General features: G+C 36.6%; 1 protein-coding gene across 1 annotated transcript; it reads right to left on the bottom strand.

The window, feature by feature from the left end:
- Window positions 1-10,597: 10,597 nt before the first annotated feature.
- Window positions 10,598-12,773, bottom strand: kcna10a (potassium voltage-gated channel, shaker-related subfamily, member 10a). Its single transcript, XM_026199266.1, has one exon. It carries the CDS (start codon window positions 12,652-12,654, stop codon window positions 10,963-10,965), a length of 1,692 nt encoding a protein of 563 aa, XP_026055051.1. The 5' UTR covers window positions 12,655-12,773; the 3' UTR covers window positions 10,598-10,962.
- Window positions 12,774-23,458: the final 10,685 nt, after the last annotated feature.

The raw sequence follows: 23,458 nt of genomic DNA, 5'->3' as shown, positions 1-23,458 counted from the left end.
CATATACAGGCAGCTGTGTTTGCCTGTACTTCACCGGTAAAAATATGGTAGCAACATTTCAGGTTTTACAGACTTAACTTAAATTCACAATAAAATACTGTAGTTCATTAACTGATCCAATGTTCTAATGTTAATAAACCAACATACTGAAGTACTAATATCTGTTTTGAAACATTGTAATGCATCGATAACCACCAAAAACAGCTGGTGATGAGAAAGTCACATGATGAATCAAAGCACAGCTCTTCCACAAGCTGAGAAGGGATAAATCTATAGAAGGTGCACAGTACCATTCACACAAACACTAAACACCATCATAGTAACTCATATGATACTGAAATAATGCAAGAAACATTAATTTAACAACATTAGATGTAAGATAAAGCCTAATGTACACAACTGATAAGAAAAAACTAAGAATAATCATAGTTATTTCAACGAGAGTGAAAAAAAAAACAAAATATGAAGCAGGGAATTCTGTTGTTCACTATAAATTCAACAATTATTTTATCATTTTGATTGAGATTGAGGCGGGGCTGGCTCCTGGGGTGGGGAAAACGCTTTACGTGAAAGTACATGGCTTAATGCATTAAAACGGTGTTTTAAAAAGACCAAACTCAGTAAACAAATTGTTAATAAAGCATTATACTCACAGACAAGCAGATGTGAGCCCAGAATACGAAGACAATGCTGAATAAAGTCGTCGTTTTTGTTATTTTTGGACCAAAATGTATTTTCGATGCTTCAACAAATTCTAACTGACCCTCTGATGTCACATGGACTACTTTGATGATGTTTTTCTTACTTTTCTGGACATGGACAGTAGACCGTACACACAGCTTCAATGGAGGGACTGAGAGCTCTCGGACTAAATCTAAAATATCTTAAACTGTGTCTTACTGGTCTTACTGGTTTGGAACGACATGAGGGTGAGTCATTAATGACATCATTTTCATTTTTGGGTGAACTATCCCTTTAAGTGTAGTGGGTTGTTCATCTGTTAGTCTAAAGATCAGCTTAATTTAACAAAACAATAATTTCATGGACATGGCGAGTTAAAGGCTAATGTTTTTTTTTTTTCGGTAACACTTTAGAATAAGGTTCCATTAGTTAATGTTAGTTAACTACTTTCGTTAACATGAACTAAGCAAGAACAATCCTTCTACAGCATTTATAAGTCTTAGTTCATGTTAATTTCAACATTTACTAATGCATTATTTAAATCAAAAGTTGTGCTTGTTAACATTAGTTAATGCACTGTGAATTACCATGAACTAACAATGAATAACTGTATTTTCATTAACAAACATTAACGAAGGTGAATAAATACAGTAATAAATGTATTATTCATTGTTTGTTCATGTTAATTAATACATTAACTAACATTAACTAATGGAACCTTATTCTAAAGTGTTACCTTTTTTTCTTCTTCTGTGCATAATAATGAAGGCTTTTTATAATTGCACAGAGTTTTTAGCTTTTTATTCATACTCCATCCTACACCAACTACACACACATTTCCTATCATGTATGTCTGTGAAAGACGATTGAACCAATCAGTGTAGGCATGGGGTGGGGCTACATGTGCAGCCCCGCCTCGATCTGCAGTTTGCAGCCGGGTGCTTCTCTTTTCACTTCCAAAAACTGTAATTTTCACAGTATTTTACTGTAAAATTACACCAAATGTAATTAGAGTTATTCGCCGTATATAGTACGGAAACTTACTGATAACTAATTAACAGGTTTTTACTGCATTTTTACAGTCTTTTACTTTTAAAATCACAATCATTATTTCTACAGTGTATGAATGTATACAGCATACTACAATTTAACTGTATTTACACACACACACACACACACACACATAATGTTTAGACAGGGTGGTTTTCATTAGTGTATTACAGTAACACATAGTAAAGAGCTCACTTCATCTTTTGTTGCCATGAAAGGGGGGCATTAAGGCCACTTGAGGGATGAGAATTAGTGAAACACTATTAAGAGCACATGAGTGTACCTGCTTTCTAGAAGCATCTCTCAGTGGAGGGAGATCCTCATGAACATGACCTACATCCTCTGGCAGTGAAACACACAGACCTCAAGCCCATGGATGAATGAGAACAACCACTGCACCGCAACACTCACAAACCCAAAGTACAGGAGCATATAATATAATATAATATAATATAATATAATATAATATAATATAATATAATATAATATAATATAATATAATATAATAAGCCTCAACCTGCCATATAAACATATATAATACAAAATAATTAAAATGTAAAAAATATTAAACATTCACACTTTAATGAACAGTAAAAGTTAGTTTGAACTTTTATTTTTCTTGATTAAATTACATATTTACGTCACTTTTTCCATCATCATCATCATCAGTTTGATTCATTTGACATGGGACTGTGAGTCCAGTGTCTTTAAAGATTGATGTGAGGAGACTAAGTTTAGCAGAAGAATTTCAGCCGGGTCTCTCGTCTGCTTGATCACAATCTCTGTGTATCGCATTGTGTCCAGTGACCAGTCAACAAGTCAAAGTCCACGAGTCCAGAGTCATGGCCAAAATCCTGCTGTTCTTTACAGACAGTAATCAGCAAGGCAATCTCACACAGGCCTCATTCACAGGAAACCCCTGAAGCCCCACAATATTTGTAATATTCGTCAGTGAGTAAAGACCAGAGTTCACAAAGGGGATATTTTAGTTTATAGTTTTTGTTAATGGTTTGAATTTGATTTAATTTTGTTTGTCATTTTGCTGTCTAATAAACCCAGCATTGAATATTATGAATATTGTTGGCTCTGTGTCTAATTGCTTTTGTTCATGTCTGGATGAAAGCATCTGCTGCATGAATGTAAATGAATTGCTTATCCATATGAACTTGTACATGTATGTAATTTGTGTGTTTTTGTATGATCTGTTTATGCCACACTGATGGTTAGGTTTTGGGATGGGGTGAGGGGTGTGCTTTTTTCCCACACTGAACATCTCAGATGTAGTTTTCCTTCACATAGGTCCAGACAGATTTATAGTCCTGTTCTAGCTCATTGTAAAATGCTGGAATAGGAGCTCTTAGGCCATGAAAACCATTTTTTTTTCTAGGAATAAGGCTGGGATAACAAAAATATATTTTTAGACAATCCTTGCCATTATCATTCACAATGATGTGTTTTCAGGAGATTATTTTGGGAAAGGAAAATCCTCAATCCCTGATTTAATTTAATTTAATTTAATTTAATTTAATTTAATTTAATTTAATTTAATTTAATTTCATTTCATTTCATTTCATTTCATTTATTTTTTATATTAGTAATATGCATTGCTAAGGACTACATTTGGACAACTTTAAAGGTGATTTTCTCAATATTTTATTTGTTTTTTTTATGTACTCCTACCAAGCCATAAATCAATGGCAAGCTTATTTATTCAGCTTTCAGATGATGTATAAATCAAAAAAACAAACAAAAAAAAGAAGACCCTTATTACTGGTTTTGTGGTCCAGGGTCACGTATTATATTATATTATATTATATTATATTATATTATATTATATTATATTATATTATATTATATTATATTATCTTTAACTGTTTATTTGAACTCATTCATCCGTGTATTCCTTGTCATAACGACTTAATCATTACTTTTTTAATGCTCCGCTACAATTTCATGTGACTGATTTCGAAGGCTGGTTTAGTGCCAGCTCGGATGTTTCGGAGGACTTTTTCCTGACTCGTTAAACTTTCATGAGTTCACTCCATCTTTAACGAGTCTCTTTAATGGAAAGTTCCATGTATCTGCACAGACTAGTGCGTGGAGATGGTTTGGTTACTTGAAAAGGAAGGTCTTGGTTATTTTTGTCTCGTGTATCTGGTTAGAGGAGTAGACCTAGAGGAGGCCAAAACCAGCAGTCTTTGCACAAACTTGACACTGTAAGACAGAACACCGGAGTCAACAGCACACAGTGTCTCAAGTGTGAAAGAACAAGAATAAAGACAGACATCTTTCTGCATCGGACATTTAGATTGGTGTGTTTAGTCATGATGAAATGCACAGTGTCTCTGTATAAAATACTGTAATATGAAGGTCAGTGGGTTTTCTGACTCAGATTGGCTACGCAAATATACTTCATGTAGGACTATGAGGTTGTAATCAAAACGTGTCCAAAACATATTTTATATATAAAATAGCTGATAAATTAGCATCGCACACCTGTAGGTCATAGATACTGTAGGTGTGTAGGAAAAAATATTAAAGGGGGGGTGAAATGCTATTTGATGCATACTGAGTTTTTTACACTGTTAAAGAGTTGGATTCCCATGCTAAACATGGACAAAGTTTCAAAAATTAAGTTGTACGTTTGAAGGAGTATTTCTGTTCCAAAAATACTCCTTCCGGTTTGTCACAAGTTTCGGAAAGTTTTTTTCGAGTATGGCTCTGTGTGACGTTAGATGGAGCGGAATTTCCTTATATGGGTCCTGAGGGCACGTCTGCCGGAAGAGCGCACGCTCCCGTATAGCAGAGCACTGAGAGCACAGACATTTCACTGATCAGAGCGAGAGCGTCGTGAAATGTCACAAAAGGAGTGTGTTTTTGGTTGCCAGGGCAAGAAAACCCTGCACAGATTACCAAAGAAAAAACAGCATTAAGGGACCAGTGGATGGAGTTTATTTTTACAGAGCATCAACGGAGTTGTGCAAGTGTTTTTGTTTGTTCCCTGCATTTAGAAGACGCTTGTTTTACAAACAAGGCCCAGTTTGACGACGGATTTGCGTATCGTTTATTTCTTAAGGATAATGCAATCCCAACGAAAAAGGGTCACGATCGTGTGTTGGAACCGCAGGCGGTGAGTAAATCTGCTTCAAATATCTCTGCCTCCTTGTTAGTGCGTCCCCTCCCATGCCGGAGACCCGGGTTCGAGCCCCGCTCGGAGCGAGTCGTTGCTGCTGCTGCTCTGGTTCAGTTTCAGCCTCTGGATCTGATTCTGGATCATAAATATACGCTGAATCTGACTGTAAGCCATGGTTTGTTTGGGATGATGGTTTTTTCCTCACGGTGGAGGCTCTGCTGTGGCGTTATTGAAGCCCAGGTTTCTCTGATAGCAGCCTTCAGCTCCTCTGTATTGTTTGTCAGATGTTACTTATCTTCTCTTCACAATAACCCATAGCATAGATCCTCTGTGAGGCTCAGGCCAGGAGAGCTGGCTGGCCAATCAAGCACAGTAATGTCATGGTCATCAAACCAATTGGAAGTGGTTGGAAGTGGAAAATGTTTCACTTTTAGAAAGGAAATTTGACAGTATGTAAAATAAAAGTTTAACCATTGGGAAAGTAACTGCATTAAGTGCTTTCAATACAGACAACTCAACATGTTGTCTTTTCTCAGATTAAATTTACTATTTCAGGAGTGTCTTGGTTCTACGAATGTGACAGCTTTAGCTCTTTTCTTGAAGACGTCTGAGTGTGGTGACTCTTGATGTGCTGACTCCAGCTTCAGTCCACTCCTTGTGAAGCTCTCTCAAGTTCTTGAATCAACTTTTCCTGACAATCTTCCCAAGGTTATAGTCCTCCCTGTTGCTTGACACCTTTTCCTACCACACTTTTTCCTTCCAGTCAACTTTCTATGAATATATTTTGATACAGCACTCTGTAAACAGCCAGTCGTTTCAGCAATGAACTTCTGTGGCTGACCCTCCTTGTAGAAGGTGTTGATGATCGTCTTCTGGACAACCGTGAAGTCAGTAGTCTTTCCTATAATTGTGGTTGCATGTTCTAAACTAGAGGTACCCTGTATTTACACTCAAAATTAATCAAACAAATCAAGCTCAAAATTGAATATTCAATTTTTTTGAGATAATGAATTTTCAATTTTCCTAAACTTTAAGTCGTAACCATCAGAATAATATAAAAAATTATATATATATATATATATAATTAAAATATTTCAGTTTGTGTGCAATGAATCTAGATTAACAGAAAGTTCTTTTTTTTCTTCTTTTTAAATTACAAAAAATAAAGACCTTTTCCATGATATTCTCATTTTTTGGTCTTAACAGTCTTAAACAAATCCTAAACAAGTAATAATATTATTTTATCAAAAAATCATGATAAAGTTTTATACAGACTGTTTAGACAGAATTGTAAAAGTGAAATTTTTGAAGAGCTAAAATTAAATTGCTTCCAAATCACCCACAACAAGTTTAATCCTCCGTTTTGCCAAGACCTGGATTACAACACCAAATCTCCCAACTAAATAAAATGCATTCATTCCAAACTAAGCATTAAGCTCGGCAGAAAGTCTTTCCCTGCTGAGAAAAAGCCTTTGAGGCATGTGGTGAAAACAAGCTGTCAGCGGTACAGATCTACCGTATTCTGCCGTGTGTTTGTGGGACAGAAATAAACAGACCACACGTCATATAGAGCCCAACTCATCTCCTCAAATCTTTTCAGAAAGATGCCCACACATACAGCTAGCATACAGCTTATTTATAAATATTTGCTGCTCAAGAAACTTTTTATTATCATTGCCAATGTTGAAAACGGTTGTTTTTTCTTTATCTTTCAGGTTTATTTAATCAATAAAAGAACTGAATTTATTTGAAATGTGAATGTTTACTGTTAGTTCTGATTTATTAATGATTCTTTGCTAAATTCTTTCAAAAAAAAAAAAAAAAAAAAATCGTACTGATCTTAAGCCTATTAATGGTAATGCATGCAACATATTTATCTATATAAATATATTTATAAAGATAAGCTAAGAGGTGATTAAAGGTATAATCAGAATGAAGACTACAGTATATAGTTATATCATATGTCAAATGAGATAAATGACTCATGTCTTGGAAAATTACAAAGACACCATTGAGCGCTTATGTGATGTTTCATCCACACCACTAGATGTCAGTAAAGGTTCAAGGAGACTGCATACGCACAAAACAACATAAAAATAAATGAAAAATACATAAATAAATGCACATTTAAATAAAATATTCTGCAATCAGCCTTTAAGCGGATTCCAAAATGAACAACGTCTGCTAATGTCAGGTGAAGGTACTTAAATATAGGTATGTGAAACTGTACTTTGCATTTTAAAGATACATACCTTTGGTAAATTATTTAGCTGTGAAACACTCATGAGTTTTGGAGGTGCTTTTTACCAGCACATAAATTTCATTTTGAGCTTTAAGCTATGCATTATATTGCAGTTCTCCAAAAACATTAGCCTGTTGAGCAGTCTAACAGATTTTAGTTCTGTGAATTATATTTTTGTCTTGTATTTTGTGTTCGACCAGTGTTATATTTGGACCCTGGCAAACAGTATGAGGTGCAAATGGGGTCACTTAGTTTGCTCTGTTTACTGTACATAAATATTGCATTGGTTTTGTGTGTGAATGTAGGAGGCAGGTGTCATGTCATCCATGTCATCAGGTTCATGAATAACAGCAGAAAGCACTGACAGCTTTTTCTCATCGCCTGCGTCTCCTGCTCACAGCTCTGTTTCTTTCACCGAAGTACCTTGTCACATTTCATGTGTTCATTCAACACTGTTCCAGTCTTTACTGTGACCAGCGGACATTGTTTCTCTTACCTCTTAGCGTTTGGGCTAGTGTTACCTACACTTCAGTGATCACTCCTAGGGCTTTTGTCAGATCGCTACAGGAGAAGAAGCTATTATGACTGGAGATAAAACAAGTCACATCATAAAACGAGTCGATCTTTGTGTAGTCTGTGTTCTCGAAGAGAGGTAATACTGTTCTCTACTCATTTGAACTCACGTTTGACTCATTGTAAAATCTAAATTTGAGTTTAAAGCTAATTTCTTAGCATTGAGGCTATGCTAATTCTGCTTCCATAGGACCCTACTCTTTAGATACTGTACATCCAAAGGTTCATTTTACACTTAAAAAAAAAAAAAAAAGAGAGAGAGAGAGAGATGGCCTGTCCTTAGAATTGCCTTTATACCCTTACAGTGCAGTATTTGAAGGGGGCAGACATTATCAAGTGCACTCAAGAATGAGTGTATAACTGATGTACACTATAAACATCTTAAGAGCTATACCCTGTTAGCATCTCACCGAATAAATTCTGCACGGACACACGTTTTATTCACATATTAGTGGTGTAGTGGATGATTAAACAGCAAAGCAACAACGTGAGAGGAGAAGGGAAGCATGGCTATGATCTGTCTGTGATGAAAGAGAAAAAGAGGAGCTGCTCATGTTACAGTGAAAGTCAAGCCTGTTATTGCCGGTAATGAGGGCATCTTATGTAACAGTGAATGAGGAAGAGCGGTTTTCAGAGAGACCTGACCGCCAGATAACTTCTCCACACACTTTCTGACTACAGTATCAGCCGTCTAATGTAAAACACCGCTGTGATTAAATACATGAATGCAGGTTGCAGGAAAAATGCTAAGTCACCATTTTAAAGCCATCTTTCAGTATCCACATTGTTCATTCTAAACGCTACTTTATAAGATTAGGACAGTCTTGCCACAATTACAGTTTTTTAGATAGTGTGTAAATCCTTGATTAGTCATTTGAGATAACACACTCCAACTAGATAATGCCAATATCTTTTAATTGAACTTCTTTTCACATTGTTCATTTTAATAGGTTTAAGTTCGTGTTTAGGACAGACACAAAGTAAAGGGACATGTCATGTGTAATAAAAGAATGAAATTACTGCTTCAGCTAATAAATGCGAGTCTTTAATAACTAGTGTATTGAAAAGTTTTGAAGTGACTACACCAGCAGTCTGTGATTCATTTCACTGGGATGTGCATTTTAGGTCAAACACTGCAATAATTACACAATGTATCATTTCAATACATACAGTACACAGGTATTACCACAGTAAATGGCTTTATGTTACTTATTTACAGTACAGTCGTAAATTTACAACCAACTATGATCAGTTGTCAGGCTAAGCACATGATATTCAAGTTCCTGAAGATTCCTTATTAATATTTTCAAAGGCTTTAAATATTCTCATTAGATTTTAATTATAGAACAAAAGGGATTCAATGTACAATTCATTCTTTAGCACACAACTAACGCTCATGTTCAGAACCATTATTATAGAGGCAAAATGTGTAAATAAATGATAGGTTAACAATGACAGTTTTAATATCTTCCTGCCCCTATTAAAAGAACAATAACACACTACCTTTCCATACTAAAATGATATGACTTTATATAAGTATAAAATAGCAGCAGTTATTACATCTATTACATGTGTTTATATCCAGTATGTCTTGGGAAACAGCTCACCAAGATTCACAAGATTTTGCAAAACAACTTATATAACACAGTGAGACCTTGTCTCATAGCTCCCTGATTCTCTTTCCAACAAAATGTTGTATCTTCTCACTTATTAAGCAAAACGTTTCAAAAATGAATGTCTTTATCACTTTTTATGGTGTTTTCTCAAATAAAATTCTTAATTTCTCTAAACTTTCCTTAGGTAAATGTTGAATCTGAGAAAGTGATCATTTTTGAAAATATATTTCATTCGAATCAAAAGACAACATTCACCAATAATAATAAGGAAATCAATTCCACTCGATATTAAACCCGTAAGACAGCATGCCTGCAACAACAGGTTCAGCCCATTTGAGTAAAAGGCACGGTTAGGCTCATAGAAATGAATATGGACTGTAAGTGGAAAACTCTGGATGCATTTCTCCTCTTCATTGGCTGAGCTTCCTCTAAAGTGCCACAACAAACCATAATGATTATCATTTCAAATGCAAAATGAAAAAAAAAGTATGAAATACACAACTTAATTTGGAATTGCATTAGAAAGCGCATACTTAGAGTCAATGGTGTAAAAGATCAATGTCAAAGGTGCCATTTTGCAGGTCACTCATAATGGTAGTATGCTGGTGGAAGTCCCCCAAACACACTTGATGACAGTGCAGTTGTCATTTAATTTTCAGAGTGACTCTGTAATTTGTAATTACACATATTACACCGGATGTGGTAGGTTTATGAGATTATGAGATGGTTTAGGTTGAATTATAATTTAATAAAAGGATTATGCGACACAGATGGAAATCTAACATGAAGTTTAAATTCTGCTTATGTTTTCAGAGAAACTGTTCTCACATTCGTATCATTTAAATTAGGTAACATTTATAATCATCTGATCCCAAGAACTGAAAACAAATCTAGCAAACACTGGAGCACTATAACATTATTGGCTGAATCTCAAAAAACCTGTGGAGAACTTATCAAGGTCATATTTCACAAAATAGCAAAAACTACAGAAATGTATTGTTTTAGAGAAACAATGCCTATCTTAGCACCATCAATATTCATATTAAATTCTTTGCATTACATTTCTTCCTCATTTGCATTAATGTAATGAAGAAAAAAACTTCTTATTGCCAAAGAAATAATCATTTAATTATATAAATTGTGAAGCATTTATTTATTAATCTTCTAAGTACTTGCTGTAAAGCATTTAACTGATAAAGATAAATAAGATACTCTATTACATTAATCAGAATCTGATGAAAATAGCCATTGAGAATAATGACAATTACAAAATTAAGTTAAAACATCCAGATGCATTACCTTTATGAGAACTGGAATGAAAAGGTGTCTCTTTGCTATGATAAAACCTGCAGTGATACTAAAATAGACTATTTTCTTTATGCAACATATAACCCTGATAGCACATGTACATCATGGTGATATCTGAAAGTCTTTTTTAGAGTGCTTGCCCATCTGCAATACGTCTATAGGACGTCTCCTATAATATGTCAAATAAGATGTCTTTAAGATTTACAATGTATGTAAAACTTTCAGAAGTTCATACTCAACAGATGCTTTCCAGATGAAGACATCTTGCAGTATGCTATCTTGGTCACTTGATTTTGTGGTGAAATATGACCTGAACATGTTTAATGAGATTCACACTCATGATAGTTTCGAGAGGGGTTTTAATACTTGGATTTATCAGTCTGCCAGTTCCCATTTGCCTTGTTCAGAGAGGAACTACTTCCATGCTTTGTAATGTTCCCTGACTTTAAAGCTTGTTCAGTTGACTCTGCTATGGGCTGCTTTTCCTCCTGCTCTGTCTCTCTATGGTAAAAGTAATTGAAATTGGAGACGATTACAGGCACAGGCAGGGCGATGGTCAACACCCCAGCAATGGCACACAGAGTGCCCACAATCTTACCGCCTAATGTAATAGGACACATGTCTCCATATCCCACAGTGGTCATGGTGACCACAGCCCACCAGAATCCATCAGGGATGCTAACAAACTGGGTGTTAGGATCGTCCACCTCAGCGAAATAGATGGCGCTGGAGAAGAGTATGACGCCGATGAAGAGGAAGAAGATGAGCAGGCCAAGTTCCCTCATGCTGGCCTTGAGCGTCTGGCCCAGGATCTGCAGCCCTTTTGAGTGTCTGGAGAGCTTAAAGATCCTGAAGACGCGCACCAGTCTAATGATTCGCAGGATGGCCAGGGACATATTCTGCCCCGTGTTGGACTTATTGGTGGTGGTCACGATCTCAGTTATCAAAGTGACGAAATAGGGAATAATGGAGACTATGTCAATCATGTTCATGATGTTGTTGAAGAATTCCCGCTTGCTGGGACAAACCAGGAAACGCACGCAGAGCTCAAAGAAGAACCAGATGATGCAAGCAGTCTCAAGAATGAAGAAGGGGTCGGAGAAGGTGCTGCTGATGGTTTTGGGAGAGGCACTTGGAGGAGGAGCACCTGAGGGATGCGTCTCGTTGAAGGAAACACCCGCAGTTGGGAAAATCTCTAGGTCCTCACGGAATTCTGGGAGAGTCTCCATGCAGAATATGATGATGGAGATGACGATGACGAAGACGGAAACGAGTGCGACCCCTCGGGCTGCATTTGAGCTCTCGGGATACTCAAAGAGCAGCCAGAACTGCCTGTAAAACTCATTGGATGGCAATGGGATCTCCACGTCTTTGATAAAGCCTTCCTCCTCGCGGAACTGGTCCATGGCTTCCTGCCCTAACTCGTAGAAGATGATCTCATCCGCGAAGACATCTAAAGGTACGTTTGCAGGTCGGCGGACCTTCCCCCCCGACTGATAGTAGTACAGGATCCCATCAAAGCTCGGGCGATTGCGGTCAAAGAAATACTCGTTTCTCATGGGGTCAAAATAGCCCATTCTTTTCATTGGGTCGCCCAGAAGGGTGTCTGGGAACTGGTCGAGGGTCCTAAGGCGGGTTTCAAAGCAAAGACCCGCAATGTTAATGATGACCTTTTGATCGCCGTCATCGAGAGGTCGCTTATCAACAAACATGTCCTCGTATTCTTTGGCCAGTTTACTGAAGATCGTCTCACTTTGCGTTCCTTCACTGTTCAGGAGTAATTTCCAGTTGGAAATCAGACTAGCACAGCTGGCGCGCCCTCTCCTCGTGTGAGGAGGTAGGACAGGTGATTGCGGTTTGTCCAGATTTTGTGGTGTCCTCTCTTTATATGGTGACACTTTTGCAGAATTGCAAAACTCTGGCATTTCTACTGTCAAAGCCGTCATCTCGTTGGGATAATTTGGGTCATTGAAATTGTCCACACCATTAGTACTCTCCATACCCTCGAAGTCAACAAGTGCCACCTCTATCCTTCCAGTCCGGACAGTCATGTGGCTCCAGATATCACACAACCACTGAATTCAGCTTTCACTAGGACAATCCCACTGGTTTAGTCCTTCAAATTTATATTTATCATTTATTTTTTTGAGGTGGAGGTCAGCACAATGAGGAGGAATCCAAGGTTATGCTACCTGTAAAACAAGGAAGAAGAGTTAGACTAATACAAGTTTTTGACTAATAAAACTTCAGTAAATGGTGTTAAAGAAGCACACTGTTTCTTGGTTACTGGTCTGGGTGAAACACTGAGGAGAGCAGCTGGCGAAGGTGACATATTTTGGGAGGTGTCAACATCACAACACTTCCAAAAATGTCAGTCATCTCTGGGTTATTTTTGTTTTCGCCGTGATTTGCTTTTACACTTTAAATGTTGAAGTACTTGAATATTTCATATGTCTATAACAGTCCATGAAGAAAATATTAAACATCCTCTTTTAGACTGACATGTTATCTCTTGTTTACAAAAATATATTATGAAATTGAATGGTCCCACTTTATGTTAGGTGGCCTTACTTACATCAAAATAAGTACAATGTACTTATATATATATATATATATATATACTGTACATGCATATGTTTGTATTTATATATACAAAATAACGGGATGGGTTGACACAATAATTACATAAATTAATAACAGATGTAATTACATGCAGTTATTTTTTTAAATGTAAGTACAATGTAAAACGTATGTACACCATAAATGCATTGTATCAAATGATTAATTTATATGTAAGTACATAGTAGTTAAGGCCACCTAATATAAAGTGGCACCAATTGAATATTATATCATGCAGGTGAACCTCATATGTAATATTTTACCTACCCTTATTAATAGTTAGTAAGGTATTTGTTAGGTTTAGGGATGGGGTGAAATTAGGGATCTAGAATATGGTCATGCAAAATAATGCTTCAATATGTGCTTTATGTGTACTAATAAACAGCCAATATGCTGGTAATATGCATCACTATAATAGATAATAGTTAGAATTGGTCCCTAAACTAAAGTGTTACCAGAGGGCTTAATTTTCATTAAAGTATGTTCCTCGAAAATGTCAACAACGTCATAAACAAGCTTTATGTAACAAATTATTCATTTTTTGCCCCCTTTTGATTTTGGTGTAAACTGCGACCTTGACATCCATTCACATGGACACCAAAATGCTTTAAAGTATTAACTGAAACACTTTTACAAAGCTTAATTGCTTTCCCATTTTCTCTTGCTGTCACAAACTCAAGTTTTGAACATTTGAACTGACATTTGGACGGGTTCCCTGTGATACTTAATGTGACACAGACGTTTCCAGTATCTATTGTGACACACCTCTGACAGAACAGTCAGCCGGACATCACCTCAGCTAAAGAGCAACCCCTGTCAAACACTTGACACCAGAGTCCTGGCCTGTGAGGCAGTGTGGGAGAATAAGAGAGCTGTTGAAAGAGAAGTCGAGAGATAGCAGCAGAGGGAAGGAAGCAGAGAGAGAAAGAGAAACTGCTGGCCCAGTAAAGGCCAAGACAGTGGGGAAAACAATCGCCCCTCATCTAATTCACTTACTATTCCACTGACCTGCATTGGGTTCAGAGGAAATGTTGCAGTGCTATCAGCCAAGCTGTACTACAAGTCATTAGCAACAGCGCTTTGTAGAGCCAAAAAGTAAAAAAGAGAAAGAAAATCCCTCTGGTTTTAAACCTGAAAACCTAAAACACTTTAATGGCACTTCAAATAAATACAAAGACAGCATATTAGCTAAATCTAAAATATTAGTGAAGCCTAAACTATAACTATTACTCAAATTAACTTATTACATGCAAGTAACCCTAAGCCAAACCCCAGTCCTATATAGTAAGTACATGTAGTTAATATTACTCAATACTTAAATGTATAATTACACTGTAACAAGAACAGTTTAAAAATAAAGTGGAAACCAAAAGAAGTATATAGAAATATACTTTATACTAGTATATTATATAAAACCACTTTACTACAAAAATGTGCTAAAAACAATGTAAAAGTAAAAGTGGATTTAACAAGTTCATTTTTCAGCTACAAATAAAATCATTTTATTTCTTGCATGTAGAGGTATTATAGATTTCTAAATGTGCTATATTTCCAGGCTAAATCTCAAAAAGGAACGTGGTTGAGAGGCACGGACAGATGTTTAATTAAAGATGCCAAAAATGAGTCATCCTGCTCAGCTGCCACTGACCAGAAAACAGAGAACATGCGTCACGGAGAGAGAGAGAGAGAGAGAGAGAGAGAGAGAGAGAGAGAGAGAGACACTCTCTTTATACAAGAGAAATAAATAACAACAACAGGTGAAGAAACACTAATATATCAGTAAAAAACTGAAAAAAATACAAGTATTCATAGAATAAAGTCTATAATAAATGCTGTTAAGATTGATGGATGCTGATCAGTGCTGTGGAGCTGGGAAATGACATTGACAGGGATCTCACATGATCAGAGATTTTCAAGGTCACTCAACCTCACTGCTGCTGGTTGATCAAATCAAGTCTTAATACAATAAAATATTCGACAATCAGCTATTCTGGTTAAATTTTACTTCATGATTTATCTTTCTGTTTGGATTTTTCACATCACATGAAGGCCATGCAAGTAAATGCAAATAAATATGAGCGCATTCAAGTTTATTTGAGAATTTTAGTATTTTCATACTATGTGATCTATCTCTACTTACTTTACATTATATATAAGCTATATAAAATGTGCTGAAACTATTGTGTTTGTGCACACACACACACACCTTAAGCAATTAATACATACAGTACATACATATATACATAAGTTCTTTAGGTTAAATATTGCATAACACTTTATTATCATAGTCCATTTCAGTCAATTTACTAAATTTGCAACTACATGTCAACTAATTCTCATTAGATTATTGGCAGAATGTCTGCCGAATAACACTTTATTTTGACATTCTAACAGTGCAAGTATTCTAATGAGTTAGTTGACATGTAGTTGCAAATGAATACAAATTACTTAACTTGTAGTTGCAAAGTTATTTATAGTTGGTAGATTGTCTAAAGTGGACTACTGAAGTAGTGCAATCATAAATCAATCTAAACAATAATCTGTCAAATTAATAATGCACATTTCAACATTCACAATTAAAGAGCATATTAAAAGCAGCATTTACACTTATAAAACACTGAAACTACAGATAATTCTGCAAATAACTATTTTTAATAAACATTTGTCACTACCTCTGAAAACACGCACAACTGGATGTCTGAACAGATGTTGCCTAATACACACACACACACACACACACATACAGGCCTACCTCTCGTGAGAGAGGGGTCTCCTGTCGGCTGTTGTTTCTGCCTGTTGCTTGTTCTACATTTGGGATCAGAGTGGCTTAATCTATTAAAGTCAGCATTGGGTAACCTTATGCTGGTGAGAAATTAGAGCTGCCGCTACGCAAACAACTACGCATACACACACGCAAGCACACAAACATCAAACATTCAGACACATACAAAAAAACTCAAAAAAAATAAATAAAAAACATCACAAATAGTAGACAGAGAAGACTTTGCCATCACTCAACAGTAAAACAAAGTCTGATCTCGAGGTTTATAAAAGGTCCATATGAGCAGTGCTGTAACCAATCTCCCCTCAGCAGCTCACCTTCTCACCCTCAACAGAGAGACGTCTCATCGCTCTTGTAAAACAGCTGTTAACTGTCATGCGATAGATTTTATATTCATCCCGACATGTCGACACGCCTAACCGGTGGCAGCCCAGACACATCTGAGCTTAGATGTACTGACTAGGGCCTTACTGTATCTACCATCTGTACACACCTGAGTGATTGCTTATATACCACATCAATCCTGAGAGCACTTATTTACAGATCACTACACCTAAGCAGCTCACCGATTCATCCTCCACACTAACAGACATCAGCTCCATCATCAGCTGACAGCTGGCCGTCACTGAGATGACAGAGGAATACTTAAGGCATTGATTTCTGACTTGGATCAGATTACACATACTCTATCTATCTATCTATCTATCTATCTATCTATCTGTCTATCTGTCTGTCTGTCTGTCTGTCTGTCTGTCTGTCTGTATCTATCTATCTATCTATCTATCTATCTATCTATCTATCTATCTATCTATCTATCTATCTGTCTGTCTGTCTGTTGTCTGTATCTGTGTCTATCTATCTCTCTATCTGTCTGTCTGTCTGTCTGTATCTGTCTATCTATCTATCTATCTATCTATCTATCTATCTATCTATCTATCTATCTATCTATCTATCTATCTATCTATCTATCATTGTCTGTCTGTCTGTATATCTAAGCATTTACCTAGCAACTGGCTAGCAACCAACCAGAATATCATATCAACCATCTAGGGACTCCCTCAAAACCACACTGTTAAAAATTGATTGTATTTTTACAGGAAACTCCTGGCAACTAATTGCCGTGAATTTACAGCAAACAATATACAAGAAACATACTGTTGATTTAATACAATAAAATGTTGTATTTTGTATTGCTGTCGTACAATCCTCAACAGTGGTGACAATCCCGAAAAAAAAATTGCAGCAATGCATGCTGGGAGCCATGAACATATTTTGTATGCTGGCATGAAACATGTCACCATTGTTGTGTTTAATACGCCAAATGTTGATGTCTGTGAGTGTATAAATAATCTAAAACATAGCAAAAACAATATTTATTCACTGTTAAACATCAGTGTACGAACCACAACAGAGTTTTAAATTATTTATTTTCATATCAGTTGGGTCATTTAAACCAGTTTAGTGCAGTCAGTTGGTTGTTATTAAAACAGACTTGTTGATCTGCTTTATATATGCAGAAATGTTTTCTGAAAACAACTGCAGCAAAAGTTGAGGGTCTAGAGCACAACTGAAGCAAACCCTGATCTCTATGATGGTGATCTCAAAATAATGTTAATTAAGACATCAACATCTTAACCTCTGTGAATTATTAATAAGAACTTCTGTAGATGCATGACAGAAAATCATTCTGGTTAGTATTACTACAAGTGAAGCTGGTAATGCTGTTTGTGGAGTTGTTTATTCAGATCTTGAGAGATTTAAAGTCTTGTATCTTCAGTTCGCCTAAGACTGTGGCTGAAGAAAGTTGTAGTTTGTGTTCTTATTTCTATTTCTTTCTTGCTTGATCACAGCAGGTGTTTGAATGACTGAGAGAATGTTGCAGGAACATTTTACTAACCTTAATATAGCATTATACTAATATGGAAACTGGACCTTTTTATGTTCTTGGAATGTTACAAATCAACTTTCCTAGAATGTTGAATTTTTAAATCAAAATTAAGTTGAAAGAATGTTTGAGAAACATCATACCTTTAAAAAAGTTTATTTTAACGTTAAGAAAACTGGACTTTATATGTTAGAAAGAATATGAAAGTACCAGTTTTAATGCTATCCCACAATGCTTTGTGGTGTCTGTAAAATAATGCTTCTACAGTGTAGTTACAATAATATTACAGGACTGTCCATCAATTTCCCATCATGCATTTGCATTTACAATAAAAACTATGAATACAGTGTATTGTTGTAAAATATATTGTAAAATTACATAAATTGCTAACAGTGCACATAAAACAGATTAGCAACTATCTAGTACACCCAAATCCGTCAAAACTGTCTAGCAAGCAGAATGCACACTGAAGTGCCTAAGCATTCAAATTACACACTGCAATGTCTTTATTACACTCAGACATATTCATTTTCAAGTAATTTTATGCACCTTTACTTTCATAAGAAAATACAGTGACAATAAGAACATCTACACGTCTATGACAATAATACATATTCTTATGTAAAAGCACCCTGCTGTAACTATTCATGTCTGGTCTGTTCTTGTTACTGTAAGACATGGTTGGTTATACACTGACCTGCACAGCTGTAATGTGACTTGATTAATGACTTGTGGGCTGCAGTCCAAACACTGCATGCTCTCATTCATTTCTCTCTCTGGCAATTAAAGCAAACAGACTTCTTTTACACTTTTAAAACCAGCTTATTTACAGTTTTTAAGTCGCTTTGGTGCATTTCTTAGATCAGAAATGAAACTCACAAAACTACTTGTACAACCTCCACATCATCTAGTCACATGTGCACATCATAAAAGCAGTTTCTTATGAGGTGCCGTGTAGGATTTAAATCAAACTTCACTTATGAATACATGCATAAAACGTGCATATACACCTATAAATTACTCACATATACATACTAAATTGATACCAATACATGTAATGTTAGCAATGAATGCATACACACTTGTGAATAACTTGCGTATACATATAATCTTGATGTGTCCATACACCTATAGACACTCGCGTATATGTATACCCTTATGAAAGTTAACCATGGTTTTACTACAAATAAAACCAAAAAACCATGGTTACTATAGTTAAACCATGGTAACCACAAATTAACCATGGTTTTGCTATATCAACCATAGTTTAACCATGGTATTTGTAGTAAATGTGTTATACAAATGGTAGTCAACACACCAACATGTAAAACCACAGTTTTACTTTAATTAAACCAACGCATACTTGATCCGTGCATATACACCTATTAAACACTCAAACATAAATGTAAACTCAATGCGCGCATACATAAAAAAATAATAATACTAACGTATGCAGTTTAGATAAAGACATATGATTTATTTGTGTACATATATATGCAAGTGATTTTATATGTGCATGTTCGTATACTTTTCAGTGCAAACGGAAGGCATTTCAGTGTAAAGGAAGTCATTTAAGCGTGAATGGAAGTAAATACAGTATATCACATTTGCAATCATGGACAGGGATCGTGCTACAACTGAAGCAATTAGCATTTTGCTATGAATCGTGCACTTTGTTTCAGACTTCAACCCCGGGTATACAAAGCATCAATAACATGCAATCTTCGTGAAATAGCTGCAAGCGCTATGCAAATTACACAGAGACAGAGAGAGAGAAAGAGAGAGAGAGAGAGAGAGTAAAATATCCTGCCTCTATTGTTAAAAAATATAAAATGTGTTCACAACTAAGTCCCAGTCCCACTAGTGAGCTTAGCCATTTTCAGGATTAAGGATGTCAAGTAATTTAAATGTGGTTAAAGTTAGCTTTTTGTTAAGCTGTGTGTGTTTTTACAGGCCAAGAATACAATACCATTTGACTTATAATAAGGATGTTATCCTGATGATAATTGTAACGTGGAGTCAGAGACTTTCAGATCCATATGCAGTATTTTATTAAGAGAATGGTCAAACAAGAGATCAGAAAAAGCGTCAGGTACGTATGTCAGGGGATATCCAAAATCAGTAACAGTAACAAGCAGAGGTCGGGGCAGGCAGCAGAGAATCAGTCGATATAAACAATCCAAGATCAGACACGGAAGGAACAAACCGCTCGGAACCGCTCGAAAATGCCAGACAGGACTAAACAAGACTACAGATGGGAGTGGTAATAGGGAACACCTGGTGGTGATTAGCCCTACGCATGGGATTCTGGGAAATGGAGTTGGAAATGGCAATGGAAACAAAATGCCAGGGTCCTGAGAGGAGTGCCGTCTACTGGAGTTCACTCTAGCTGATGATCATGACATAGTGACCCCCCACCCCCCCACCCACCCAAAGGAGTGGCTTCTAGACACTCCAAACTGAGAATAGACCAGAGTTCAGGTGGGAGGTGGAGCGGATGCGGAACAGGGCGAGGGATGGAGGGCCAGGTCCACATGGAAATGGACTGACCGTGGACTGAGACAGTGCCAGCAGAGCAGGAAGCCAGGGTGGAGCAGGCGGAACTGGAGTCTACAGGGAAGGAGCAGAGAACCCCCAGATCCGAGCAGTCGAGACAGAAGCCCACCAGGGCAGAGCAAAGGACCAGAACAGTCGAGCAGACAGGACAGAAGCCCACCAGGGCAGAGCAGAGGACCACCACCGTGGAATCAATGGCACAGGAGAGCAAGTCTGGTCAGTTAGGACTGAAACAGAGAACATATCAGGTTAATGACGGCCTCCGTGGCCGTGATGAGGTAGTTAGAGAGTTCCCAAAAGGCCTCCATAGCCGTGACCGGGCCGGCAGAGAGTTCACAGCCAGTCTTTATAGCTTTGACAGGGTAGGACAAGAGTTCATAGACGGCCTCTGAGGCCATGACAGGGCAGGCAATGAGTTCATAGACGGCCTCCTTAGCTGTGACAGGGCAGGACGAGAGTTCATAGACGCATACTACTGACATCGCCGAAGGTTCTGCAGCAATTGCTGCCACTTCTGGAGGTTCCACAGCAGTAACAGTCTCATTGACAGCAACACAACAGGCTGAGAGAACATTGCTGGGTGAAACAGACAGGATGAGACGAGGCTCTGGAAGTTCATGAAAATTGCATGTTATTTTTTTATTTAGTTCTGTCCAGAATACGCTATTTCACATAAGATGTTTACATATATTACACAAGACAACATAATAACTGAATTTATAAAAAGACCCCATTCAAAAGTTTACTGTACATACCCTTGATAAATTAACCCCTAATAAATCCTTAAATAATACATCATGCAGTAAAACATTTACAATAACTATAACATCTTCAAAAACAAACAAAAAACATTTACATTAAAATATTGGGCACTTTTCTTAGATTTTTTCTGTAAACCGTTCTATCCCATGCTTTTTCAAGCACATAATGTGTGTCCACTCTCATGCAAGTGCTGTTTTTTCTTTTGCTTTACTACAACATTATCATCAGGGGAGGTCAACAGTATAACATCCTTATTAAAAGTCCAATGGTATTGTGTCCTTGGCCTGTAAAAACAAACACAGCTTAACAAAAAGCAAACTTTAATTAACCACATTTAAATTTCTAGACATCCTTAATTCTGAAAATGGCTAAGGTCTATAGTGGGACTGGGACTTAGTTGGGAACACATTTTATATTTTTTACCTATAGTGGTTAGGACATTTTACTCTCTCTCTGTGTGCAATTTGCATAGAGTTTGGAAAGTACTTCATGAAGATTGCATAGAAGTGAAATTCTCACCTTTTTCTAGATCGAGACAATTAACTTACTGCTGGCGAGTGTGATATCATGGTCCCTGAATTTCGCCGGCGGATGATGTTGGCATCGTTTGCGTGTTATTATAATTGTGTATTATAAAAAATGCTAATTGCTTCATTTGTAGCATGATCCCTGTCCATGATTGCAAATGTGGTATACTGTACTTACTTCCGTTCACACTTAAATTACTTCTTATACACTGAAATGCCTTCCGTTTGCATTGAATTCATGCACATCCACATATGAAATCACTTGTGTGTATGTATATATATATATATATATATATATATATATATATATATATAGTATATATGTACACAAATAAAGAATATGTCTTTCTTATCTGAACTGCATACTTTAGTAAATGTTTTTTTTTTTTTATGTATGCGCGAGTGTTTTATGCATGTGTATGAACACATCGGGTTTACATTTATGTTTGAGTGTTTAATAGGTGTATGCACGGATCAAGTTTATACAGTATGTACATGCGAGTATGTGCAGGTGTGTTTGTATGCAGCAAGTTTATATGTATGCGCGAGTGTGTGTAGGTGTATATGCATGGATCGAGCTAATACATATACGCAAGTGTCTGTAGGTGTATGCACACATCAAGTTTATATATACGCAAGTTATTCACAAGTGTGTATGCATCCATTGCTAACATTACATGTATTGGTAACGATTTCATATTAGTGTATTTCCTATATGTATTTTTGAACATCCAGAAGTAGTTCAAGTTCAAGTTCAGTTTTATTTGTATAGCGCATTTACAACAGCCTCCTGGCTGACCAAAGTGCTTTACATAAGAGCAAGAATATTACACATACATAAAAAATAGACCAGACAAAAATTTAAAAACACCCATTTCAAAATGTAGCATAACACAGTAGTCAGAACACTGAGGAAAATAAAAAGGTTTTTAGAAAAGATTTAAGGTCAAGGAAGGGGCCAGTCTGATCTCTAAAGGCAGGGTATTCCAGAGTCGTGGCCCAGCCACTGCAAATGCATGCTCCCCTCTACGCTTTAGCCTAACGCGAGGGACCACCAACAGATCCTGGTCACAGGAACATAGGTTTCTTGATGGAGTATAAGGTTGAAGAAGTTCAGATAAATAGACAGGAGCTTTGTTATGAAGGGATTTATAAATGAAGAGGAGAATTTTAAAGTCTATTCTCTGAGAAATTGGCAACCAGTGAAGGGATCTAAAAATTGGGGTTATGTGTTCATGTTTACGACAGTTTAAAAGAAGTCTGGCTGCAGCATTTTGGACAAGCTGAAGTCGTGCAATTTGAGATTTAGATATACCGCAATATAAAGAATTGCAGTAATCTAGACGCGATGTAACAAATGCATGAACAGCCATTTCTAGAGTCTTTGGAGTGAGAAAGTTTTTAATTTTAGACAGTAAACGAAGCTGATAGAAACTGGATCCAATAACAGAAGAGATATGTCTATCAAATTTTAAGTGTTGGTCAATAGTAATACCTAGGTTCTTCACCTGTGAGGATCTGAAAACGGATAAACTTTCTAGCTCAGGGCTTATACACTGAGAGTTATCATTAGGACCGAAAACAATTACCTCGGTCTTGTCCTCGTTTAAGAAGAGGAAATTTTGGGCTAGCCAAAACTCATAGTTTCTCATTCTTTTGAACAAGTTATGATCGCTTTCGTACATTCAAGCAACGGATTATTTCATTGTATAAGTCATTAAATG

The sequence above is a fragment of the Carassius auratus genome, chromosome 23, assembly GCF_003368295.1.
Source record: "Carassius auratus strain Wakin chromosome 23, ASM336829v1, whole genome shotgun sequence".
In the NCBI taxonomy this organism is placed as follows: Eukaryota; Metazoa; Chordata; class Actinopteri; order Cypriniformes; family Cyprinidae; genus Carassius; species Carassius auratus.
Note: the sequence above shows the minus strand (reverse complement) of the source record. Positions and strands in the feature narration are given on the sequence as shown.